Source organism: Falco biarmicus, chromosome 7 (assembly GCF_023638135.1).
Source record: "Falco biarmicus isolate bFalBia1 chromosome 7, bFalBia1.pri, whole genome shotgun sequence".
NCBI classification, from domain to species: Eukaryota; Metazoa; Chordata; class Aves; order Falconiformes; family Falconidae; genus Falco; species Falco biarmicus.
Window position 1 is genome coordinate 20,264,379 of NC_079294.1, and position 12,010 is coordinate 20,276,388.

A 12,010-nucleotide genomic window follows, 5' to 3' on the forward strand; every position below is an offset into this window, starting at 1 on the left:
ACTTTGCTCAACAACTGGAATAACATTTTCAGATTCACATAGAATTTTGGGACTAGTGGCACAAGAGATGTAATAATAACAAAGGCTTCGAGATTAATTAAATTCCATTTGGTGTAGTTAAGACTGAAGGAAATGCTAGGACAGAGCAACAAAACAGCAGTTCTGCTCTGCTCTGGGTCTTAGACTACTCCCGTCATGCAGGCAGGCAGAGAAGCCTGTTGGTTTCTGTAATACCAGTGCACCCGGCACCATCACATCAATGCAATTTTCTTTCTTGCAGATTTTGACAGATTTGTATCAATTATCTCTTAAAGATGAGTTAGGTGTTGTTACCGTTCATTACATGATTTTTTCCTGGTAACCTGCTACTACATGGCTAATGCCGTAGGCTTTGCTGTTTAACTACTGAAAAGTGATAAAATAAAAAGTTAATCGCCACAAGTATCAACTATTTAAACTCTGGGTGGAACTGTTCTATATTCTGATTCTTCAGTGTCAGTAACCTCAAATACCAGTAAACTCTTCTGCTTTTACTCCTGGCAGTGGAAATAAATATCTACTCAAAAACTTCTTGTATATTTACTCAAGAGGTCCCTTTCATCCTTAGACTTTATTCCATAACTACAGGAGCTTTGACTTCAAAGCAAGGGGCATGGAACCATGACCAAGACCTCTCTGAAGCTCACCTGAGGAGGTTGCTGCTGGGTTGGGGAGGACGGTTAATGCCAAAACAAGATTTCTCAGACAGCTGCTGTGTGCCAAGACATTAGTTCAGGCAATGGTAGCAAGGTACAGAGCTCTAGCCTGGGATGGGCTGAGGGGATGGTACAAGCTACTGGGAGAAGTATTCCCTCCAGCTGTTCTTTGCTGTCTCACTGATGCCTGTGGGCTGGCAGCCTACCCAATATGTACTTTAGATTTTGTTTCTGCAACAGGACATTAGCAGTGCTTGCCTCTCTTGTGGGACAAGGAAAGCAGCCAGCTCCATTTTCCTTTTAGCTAGCATCAGTCACCAGGTGTGATTTATGGGGGTCTTTTCCCTTTCACCCTCCCAGTGGTATGTAAATGGTATTTTTAAAACTGTCATTGCAGCCTTGATGCCCGGCGAAATTTCTGCCTGCGAAAGCTTTGGCAAGGTTTGTAAAGAGAGGTGTTACCCAGCATTATGATCGACCGCTGCAGCCAGGAAACCTTCTGTATGTATTTACTGCACACTAGCAACCCCTGGTGTTCAGCACCTATTTCTCTTTGTTCTTTCTAAACCTACGTGGTACCAGAGCTGCGTATTCAGGTTTTTTCCCTTACTGAAGCAGAAGCATTTTCAACCCATGTTACCAGAGATCATAGGTCTATCTCTGCTCTGATAGTTCACTCTCAGGAACAGAAAAAAGTACGCTCCAGTTACCTTAGCAGCAAATATTTTGGTTCCAAAGAGAGGCCATTTCCGGGCCACTGTCAAATAAATCCGAACACATTCTGGTGGAGAGCATCCCTGCAGCACCATCCACTTCGTTGCCAGCCTGTCAGCCAGTTGCCTTTCAGAATCCAAGACACAAGGCAGCATTATATACTAATGTCTTCCAAGCAAAGGTGAGTAAAATTACAACAGTTAATAAATGTACCTCTTACTCCAAAAGGGCTGTTCTATACAGCACTACGGACAGGGCTGCTACTGCTGTCAGTTTATGATCACTGTACAACCTGAGTTTCTTTTAGCATTTTCTCTACTTCCACAATTATTTTACTACTAGTTATACTGCAATATCCAGGAATCCCAGTTACATATGGGTTGCTCACTGGTGTATATATTAAACAACTGTAACTACAAACACTCAGGCAGCTGTTACAGAAAAAATCCTGCCCAGCCTGTCTTCACGTTCAATTATACTCTCAACTTCATCATGCCTGTAGTATGCTCTGTATGGAACCACAGTATCTAGAGCCATAGAATGGTTTGGGTTGGAAGAGACCTTAAAGATTTAGTTCCAACCCCCTGATTTGGCTCACTAGGGATGGTTTGGCAGCTGTCTTGCTACGGGCATATTGAATTTGCTTCCAAAGGGAGGTAACTGTGTTAGATCTACCACTGCGTCTGGAAGATGACCGTTCTCTCTCTTTAAAAGCTAGAGCTGCAATCCATGGCAGCATCTGAATTCTGTACTTGAGTATTTGAGATCTCTGCATTGCGTGTAAGAACTTCCAAGTCAGAATATCAGAAAGCCCGGCCAAAATATGTCCTACCAGAATTACTGCATGGCCTGAAGCAGCCCATATAAGCTGGTTTTATAGCCCATCGCAATTATTAGGCATCTGGATTCAATGGACACTCGGGGGAATGGTAAAACTAAAACTGAGAAACGGAACTCATCTTAGGCTTAGGTTAGAGTTTATTGGAACTGAGATGCCTAATTTGGAAGTGAAAGGCTTAAACTTCTTGTCTAGGGGAAACTTAGTTGGTGATTTGGGCTCTTTTTATATTAATTAACTGCTATTTTCTTTTAAAGGAACCTTTCCCTGACACTTGTGTTTTAAGTTTCTACATCAAATAATCTTGACAGGGATTCTTGAAATTTCTTAAATGTAATGACAGAATTTTGCAGGTAAATTTGTTTTCAGTGCAAAGTATAGAAGAACCAACATTTTACCTCAGCTGTTCAGGAGTAATGTTTTGCTTGTAGCGTTTGGGGTAGAATTTATCTAAGACCTGGTGGAGAAGATGCTGCATTTTCAATTGTGATGTTCCCCCAGGACTTGAAGATCCTGTTCGATCCAAATCCCCATATTCCACCTAAGACAACATTATAGTTAATAGCACCAGAACTATGGGGTTTTTTGTGCAGTAGAACATTCCATGAATTCCCATACCGATAACTACTATATTTATTAGTCACGCAAAAAGACACCATTAGGCTGGGGAATTTTGTCTACAGTATTTACCATAGTAAAGGTATACAACAGAGCAATTACGAAGGACATGACTGCCCAGGGAATTCTTTACTGATCTAAGAATGTGAAACAAGGTATCAGCGAGCTACTTTTTGTAGGGAGACCCTTCTGTGTAGCTGCCAAGCTTTTGGGGTTTATTGTCAATTGGCCAGTTAAAACAACAGTGTATTTGTAAATAGTTTGGACAATGTTCCCAGCCTCTTCATCTCAGTTTACACTGCTTTAACAAATGCAACAAGCAGTTTCAGCTCAGAAAGAAACTATTATCCTGCTTATCATGCCCACAACCCACACTGTATGTTTTATGTGATAAAATGCTAAATGCAAGCCTGGAGGTCTAATGCAGGGTCCCACAAGACGCTCTTCCTGAGTAAGAGGCTATTGGCAGTGCAACAGGGAAAGGTTTTACTATTAATGGAATTTCAGTAGTGATACTATTTCCATATCTCTACTAAGGCACTCATTGGAGCAGTTCTGGGATAGTCCAGCTTCACTGTTTTTTCCAATATTTTCCTTCAGAAGGAAAGGAGAAGCACTCCCATAGCAAATTTCCCTGCAGCAAAAGGTGTTGTAATAACACACGTATGCTGGTATAATTGCATGGTACATCTCAGACTGTTTGATAAGAGAAAACACTTTTGATGTAAAAGATAGCTGCTTAGTCAAAGATATTCAGCGTATAGCTGAAGTCCCTGGAGGGCAAAAGGATTTCTGCCCATAGTCATACTCACCTGAGCCATCAGAGCCACCATTTCCAGAGCTAATTCCTTATTTACAGGAAACCTTCCATTGGCTATTTCATTGCTGACTTGGAAGGCCAGTAGCAACCGCTCACGGTCTGTCTCACCTTTGGCCTGGCTCCGAAAATATAGCCTAAAAAGCAGAAGGTAAAAAGATATTGTGAACTGAAAGCAGAGGTGGGAACTTTGATCAAAGTGAGTATAAATAAAAGTAGGTTGTGGGTTTTTTCCTCCTCCTTCTCCAAAGTGAACTTCGTGTATTGCAGAGGTACTGGACAGAGATTTGGAAGCCAAGGTGCTTCCCTTATGGACAAGATTTGGGCAACTCAAAACATGCCTTCTAGCTTTTGAAGCCATTTGAATTCTGTAAGCCAACCACTTCAAGACAGTGAAGCCTTATTAAACTAAGGTAAATCAGTGTCTGTCCATCGCTATCAAGCATAGACAGGTAATATTTAAGATATGGCCTTCCCTGTTTATCACAGAGTACAGAACTACTCTGCTCTACACATATAAACTTCTACATGGCAGTATTGTAGTCTTGTTATTTTTGTCAGCTTTGTTTTGACCACTTACACTGGTATTGTTACTAAAAAAGTCTTCTGTCTGTTTGCTTCAGCAGAAAATAAGAGACCCAGTTAGCAGGTTTTATTTCAAAAATTGAAGAGGCATTCTTGAAAATCAAAGCTTCCTACTATTTTTTATTCCCTTCACACTTGCCATTTCTTTGACCTGGTATAGCAGGATGACTAACGGGGGTTAGAGATATCTGCTTGGGGAACGCTTCCCAGAACCACTCCTCATGCATGCCTATTTACAGCCCACACCATCTAATTCATATATTAATTCAAAGCTGCATCTATGATGATATATTCCACAATACTACACAAGATATTAATTCCAGTGGATCAGTTTATTTTTATGTCACTGTAAAATTGATAACACCATTAGGACCATATCGACCTTATCACGTCTTATCAGAGTCCTTGATGTTCGCACAGCCCAACCTTGGAAAGGCCTTATCAAAACATCCTTGCTGTCCAATCTAGGCACATTCCAGTCCAATAAAATAATACCACAAAGTTTCACTCCTGACACTTTAAAAAACACTGCCTTCTGGGTCAAAGACAGTAACTTCTTCCACCTCTGTTATACCAACTAACAAAGCTGACAGAAATTTGTTTCCACCACTACACTCAACAAAATCTTCATACATTCAATGCAGAACCCTGTCTCTTTTTGGTTTTGGGGTGGCCTTTGTTTTGTCTGCAAAGAGACTTCACATGCAGAAAGCTGTTCCTTGTTCTCATACACAGCTCTTCATTCACTAATTCAGAATTCCTGTCTGTATTACAAGTGATGAAATGACGTTCCAGTTTTTGATTTAGATCTTTGTCTTGTACTTTCCTTCTCTACCATCTCTCGTCATCTAACTTTTAACATTTCTTTCTTTATAAAGTCTGGGCACTGCTACTACATGTCTCTTCTACAGCTCATGTGATTTAGAACATTGTTCTTCTATCTTTTTAATCTTTGTGATACTTCACTTAATTGCAAGTTTCAGCCTATTCGTTTTTACTGGTGATTTTCCCCCCAGGTCTCTTTTCCTCTCACCTAACCCATGTTATTTAATTATGTTTTAGGATCTAGGCAAATGAAATTGTGCCAAGTATGTCTCACTGTGCTACAGCTAGTTCTTCACTTATTTTAAATCTGTTCTGCTATTGCAAAATGGTTTGGGTTTTACCTCTAAGCCATATACCCTCTTTTATACATGTACCACACACAAAAATCAACACATCTCATGTAGGATTTGAATGAATCTTAGCTAGGTTTGGCACTAACAGTACTATTTTTTTACTATCAGTTACTGGACATCTACAGAGATATATGCAGTATAGAAATATTTAATTAACAGCAGTAGTGAGGCCAACCAACGAATCACAGTACCTGTTCTTATAGGTTAACTTCACAATTCTTGTGCCACCTTCATATTTCCCAGGATGCAATTCTTTTAAGGCTTGTTCCCATTTAGAAATGATATCACAGATCTTTAAAAAAATACCACGGAGAGAGGAGAGACAAACTGAGGTGAAACGCATAGTCAAGGCTTGAGGGGAAAATAAGTGAAAAAAGTGTTGCAGAACACAGAAAATAAAGAAACAGACTGGATCAGCATAAACACAGCCAGAAGCGATGATTCCTTTTTCTGTTGCACAGTATGTAAAAATCAAAGCGTTCCAACTGAAAACTCCAGCTCTAATCAGCTGGGAGCACACGTGTTCTGGTCTGGTAGCAACTCTGTGGCTACATCTATGTTAGCAAGTAGCAAACCTCAGGAGGAGCAGAGCTGCACAGTGAAACACCTGTTCCTAAGACTCTATGCCCACGCTACATGAGTTTCAAAGGGTTTTTCCTTTGCACTAGCTTTAGTCTTATCAAATGGCGTGAAAGCCCACTACTGTGTTGGATCACACCTTCCAGTTCACATTTCATGTACAAAGGATCCATTTTGTGCTCTCTAAGGTTGCTCCTTAATGCGAAACAAAGCATGATTAATAAGAATGATTGGTAAGTTTGCTTCAAAAGTGCCCTCCTGAGCCAAATTAAAGCACCAACGTATCTTCTGAAGAGCAGCTGTCTACATGCATGGCTAAACCAAACTCTTGGATGTGAATGTCTGAACTTTGGGTATATTTGATCCTAGATTCCACCTTTGTAACTCAGACATATTTTTAGTAATAGTATGATTAATTTCCTTGATCCATTCAGCTCCTGTTGGTTGTTCCAGTCCTTTTACCAGTGGTCTAATAAAGGCCTCTGCTTCTCTTCTGATAGTATCTCAATAAAAGGAATGCGAACATAAGCAGCCACATTAAATACATAATCAGATATTCTAGTCCTCCCTTAAGCAGCTATTGAGGTTGCCTTGGCAAGTAAATAATAACCAGTTAATAACCAGTAAAAGTGATACCTTTGATTGTCTCAGTCTCCTTCATTTAATATCTCATCTCTCCAAATGGTGGTTCAATTACTAGCAAAGCTCCAGATTATCTGATCTATATTAGGCCATGAAAGCAAAATATAAAATTTGGCACTGTCTGTGGTAGTTTCCTCTTCAAAAAATCTAATTTTAAATTATTGGTATCTTATCCCTTCATTGCCCAATATGAAATTTTATGCTGTGTAGAACTGAATGTTTATGTTCCTTACAGGTACCGGGGCATCTTCAAAGTTCCCAGTACCACTGTTCCTCCATCAGTGTTGTATGACAAATTGTTCTCCCACATTTGTACCCAAATCCGACGTGTCTCATTCACGGCTGCTAGCCTGCTCACTCAAGGCAGTCATCCAGCTGTAGCATGGGTAAAAATCTCCATATGAAAGACACAGATGTTAATACTTTATCTGCTTTCTTTTTCCCTTGATCTGAGGCACTCCTCTCTTTTTTAAAGTGAAGGCATGCTCAGTAGAGCTTTCTTTCCCAAGTACACTCATCAACAATGAAAGCCTGAGTTATCTGGAGATAGCAAGGAGATCCATTTATTGGATTATGTAGTAATTTACACAGACACGCCAAGAGACTCACAGCCTAACATAAATTTGTCTCAATTAGAAGTGTCACATTTGATGTTAGTTGTGATACCTGATCATGCTAGCTAGCTCAGTCATGTTTTAATTTTGTAGTCAAGACAAATTAAACTTTAATATGTGCTAAAGTTAAAGAGTTTTAAAAAATTGACCAATTTATCACCTACTAAAACGGAACATGCTTTGTCTTAACTAGGATCTCAGACTAGACTGAGTTAATTATAGAATCATTTAGATTGGAAAAGACCTTTAAGATTGAGTCCAACCATTAACCTAGCACTGCCAAGACCACCACTAAATGTCCCTGAGGGCCGCACCGACACATCTTTTAAATGCTTCAAGGGATGGCAACTCAGCCACTCCCCTGGGCAGCCTGTTCCAATGCTTGACAAACCCTTTCAGTGAAGAAATTTTTCCTCATATCCAATCTAAAACTCCCCTGGCTCAACTTGAGGCCATTTCCTCTTGTCCTGTTACTTGGGAGAAGAGACTGACAGTACTCCCCTCGCTACAACTTCCTTTCAGGTAGTTGTAGAGGGCAATAAGGTCTCTCCTCAGTTTCCTCCTCTCCAGGCTAAACAACCCCAGTTCCCTCAGCAGCTCCTCATAAGACTTGTTCTCTAGACCCTTTACCAGGTTTGTTGCCCTTCTTTGGACAGGCTCCAGCACCTCAATGTCTTTCTTGCAGTGAGGTGACCAAAACTCAACACAGGATTCGAGGTGTGGACTCACCAGTGCTGAGTACAGGGGTACAACCACTCCCCTAGTCCTGCTGGCCACAGTATTTCTGATACAAGCCAGGATGCTCTTGGCCTTCTTGGCCACCTGGGCACACTGCTGGCTCATGTTCAGCCAGCTGTGGACCAATATCCCCAAGTCCTTTTTCCACTAGGCAGCTTTCCAGCTGCTCTTCCCCAAGCCTGTAGCATTGTGTGAGGCTGTTGTGACCCAAGTGCAAGAATTAATATCTGATCTCTGAATACTAACCTTGGTAGACCATACCCAAGTGTATTTGGTCTTGCTGCATTAAGAAAAAATCATTAGCTACTTAGCAGCTCTTTAAAGATGTATGCTGAATGTAGCAGAGGGAAAAACAATATACCTTCATGTTACCCTGCAGACAGTGTTCCAAATTCCTGCCAGAGGGATCATCTGTGAACAGAGAAAATCCCATGTGGGATGGCTTCCTCATTCCTGTCTCCTGGTTCAGTCGCTGGATGAATTCATCAACTGTTGAGGAACCATCAAAACCCACAACCTGCAATGGAAGAGGAGTTAGTTGAGGATAACTTTCAGTAAACATGACATTGATGGGCATCATAACTAGTGCAGCCTGGTTTCCTAGTCTGATGTCTCAGGATTGATTGCCAACTCCAGTGACAGCACCTGCATATTGTCTCCCTTCACACTGCATTCTTTCTCAGTTACTGAGTCACTTATGACATCTCTCCCTTTTCCCCAGCTACCTTTTATTCCTAAGACCTATAGAGCTGGGGCTGGATTCCTTTCCTTTTCTCAGAAAAAAAGGCTAAAATGGCAAGGAGGAGAAACAGTGTATCTCTCAGTATCTGACGTGTATTAAACACCATGGTGCTTCCTACTCACATGAAGGAGGCAGGTTACAGTGCAGTCCTCTAGTGCCCAGAAGAAAGGAAGCTGTGGTGGCTCACCTGGTAGGTTCCATTCATGAAGTGCACTGGGATGCTGAAGGGGAGTGAGTGGTGGTAGGGATTTCTCAGCAGGATGGACACAATCTCCATCCGGGAGGGCTTGGCTTCCCGCTCACCAGTCTGCACAGTGCGGTCTACTGATCTCTGGCAGTAGATGGCATACTTGCCTGTTTCACTCCTAGGTGAAGAAGTGCAGATAAATCACAAATATGCTTCAAATGCCATGTCCTCTTCCATTTCCCATGCCATGACAAAGCATTCCTCCCTTAGGCTTTTGCTCAAGCAAAGATACATCTCTGCAGATATCCCGGTTCATCCCAACAGCTCAAGTGAAAAGCTACAACACAAACCTAAGCTCCAAGGAACTGTAAAATTAAGGTAGACAACGGATTCTAGGAAGCACAAGAGCATTCCCTGCTCCTAGCTGGACTGGACATAGCATAGGAATATCCTCTTCTGTACCCTGCTGCCATCATAGCATCCATTAAACCAAGACCAGTTCACCTTCAAACTCACTGTCATGCCAGCAGAATTTAGTTACTATCATGTCGAGTCCTGGTAAGTATTAATAAGTTGCAATGCATTAGTCTCGCTTACAGGGTTATATGTTTATCAACTTACATGGTTATACAAACCATAAGTTTCCATGTATTAACCCTATCTACCAATCAAGAGACTCAACAGAGATTCAAAGCAGGCTCAGATTTGTTGACAGTTCAGTACAGTATAGGGATAGTTATTAATGTGATCAGTTTACTGAAGAGAATGCTCTATTGAACAGCACCAAAAGGATGTGTGTCTAAAGCCAGGCAAGAACAGTCAATTACACCTTTTGCAAAAATGTTAAGAATGCATATTCTGCATAAATTCTGAAACTGAAGGATTTCTATGGATTTATAAGCACTTTGCAGGGGAAACTAATTCCATTCAAGATACCTCCAGGAGCTCAGTACATGATTAAATCTCCAGTTAAATCCTGGCAAGCAACATGGAAGTCAGGAGCTCTGGCTTTCCACTGTAGCAACGTATCGCTCATTATGTACCTCCCCAGTAACGTGTTTGAACAATTTTCATATAGAGAACCTTGATTCAATGAGAAACTGTTGTGTCTGGCTTCCAAACGCTCCTGAGTCCTGCGTCTTCTAACCTAGAGCTGTGCTCCACGTTTCTTCCTCTCAGAGATTGGAAAGGTGAGCTTAAAGTATATATCGTGAAAAACAATAGCTAAAATGAAGATCTAGTGTAAATCTAGACCATAGGCATTATGTGGTGTAAACACTCTGGTGTCTTGTTTGCTGTATGAAACAGGGAAAGCCTATCTATTTAAACTGGTCAAGAAACAGCTGCACCTGCTCCACCTGAAGAGACAGAAGTATTCCCAAAGCTTGGCAGAAGGAGCTAAGTCCCGTTTAGCAACTGTTCTCAATCTAATCTAAACTACAGATGAATATAAGCACAGTTTGTTGTAATTTTTGTATGGTTTTTTTCTAGCCTTTATAATTGTTCATAGCTGGATTGTATAAATACATTCCCTCTTTGGTTCTGCTTGAAGTTTATTTGTTGATAAAGGCACTTTTGGCCTGAGAACATGGCAGACCATCAGCATAGTAATGCTCAAAACTGATGCATTAAATCAGTTTCGCAGAGCCCAGCACATCCTTATGAAATTCCATAGTACTTAACAGTAAAGCAGCTCCACTACTGAGTTGAACGGGCCAGTTTGGGAGCTGGTACTGCACAAGTCTGAAGGGATGGTTTCTAATACCAGCCAGAAGATCCCTAACATGCTGCCTTAGACAATGGAGGGAGTGCCTGAACATCAAGGGGTGCCTGATACCTGTATTTTTCCTTCTGAGAAGAAATATCAAATGTGAGGCAGCATATAAGGAAATAAAAAAAATAACTCGATAGGAGAAGTACACAGATGTTCTTTAAATGTCAGGACACTTTTAGCGTGAGTTCCAAGACAGACTTAGGCTGAGTATTTGAACATGAATATTTGTTTGAAATTAAACCACTCTTTTACCTATATCTTAGCAGCAGTATATTGTTGCAAGAGACAACTAGACATTTCTAGCTGTGACCTTCCCACCAAGGACACAGTGAGATATGCTGACGACCAGATCACCATGGAAACAAACAAAGAGCACTGCATGAACACTGGAGAGCAGTTTATTGCTGTTACAGTAGACCTTGCACTGTTTTCTTATAGGGGAAAGTGTTACACTTTGAAGAAGTAACAACAACAACAACAAAAAAAAGAGTACTAGCATAGATTTCAGGTTTGTACATTTTTCCTAGCTTTTTATGGTTCCCTGAGATGTTCTCTGCCTCATTTTTGTTCTGTCAGTATACCTGCTAATCTGACAGCAGAATGTGATCATCTAGAATTCTAGTAATTCCTTCTGAATAATTATTTTGCTCTGGTTTTCTATCAATAAAAGAAAGTAGCTGCATCAGCAATAAAACTCCCTGTGTAGCTCCAGTTATATCTGCAAAAAGTTCTTTTGCTGGTATAGGTCACTCAGCTTTATGAACTAGCTTAAATGACAAATTAATGTGAATGACTGAAGGGGTACAGCTTGATAGCATTGGGAACTTTCTGTCCCCTCCCTCAACTTATTTTTGCAGGTGTGAGTTACAAAATTGTTTCCATCTTTATCCATAGTGGATGCAAAAGGCAACCAGCTTAGCAGAAGAAAATGGTAAGGCTGCAAGTCTTTACCTGGGGTCTGCATGTCGCTGCAAGTGCTGTTTGATGTACCAGAGGAAGTGATGTTGAGGCAGGAACAGAGGAGCACACAAAGCCAGGAGTTGCCAGCACTGTGAACATAAAACTGACGTCATTCTTGTTCTCTACTTCTTGCCTGTTGTCTTTCATAGAATACTGCAACCAAAACGTTGGATGGTGACTAGTGCTTTTTGGGAGTGACTGTTTTAGACATGTAGTTCAAGACACTTCAAAGGAAGCGATGGTCAGAGGACAGACTGCTCTCCAATACCTCAACCTGGACTCTAAGAAGAGGTGTTCTACATTATTAGCTACTTTTGAAAATTTTGATT

General features: G+C 40.9%; 1 protein-coding gene across 1 annotated transcript in view; it reads right to left on the reverse strand.

Annotated features, from left to right (window-relative positions):
• The window catches only part of PLEKHH1 (pleckstrin homology, MyTH4 and FERM domain containing H1), a 53,848-nt gene that overhangs the window by 4,018 nt on the left and 37,820 nt on the right, over positions 1–12,010 (reverse strand). The window contains exons 20-26 of the mRNA XM_056347383.1: positions 11,673–11,770; positions 8,948–9,125; positions 8,380–8,535; positions 5,637–5,737; positions 3,678–3,819; positions 2,646–2,788; positions 1,406–1,535 (exon numbers count right to left, since the gene is read on the reverse strand). Of these exons, the coding sequence (XP_056203358.1) occupies positions 1,406–1,535; positions 2,646–2,788; positions 3,678–3,819; positions 5,637–5,737; positions 8,380–8,535; positions 8,948–9,125; positions 11,673–11,770 (948 nt within the window). The remainder of the gene's footprint in view (positions 1–1,405; positions 1,536–2,645; positions 2,789–3,677; positions 3,820–5,636; positions 5,738–8,379; positions 8,536–8,947; positions 9,126–11,672; positions 11,771–12,010) is intronic.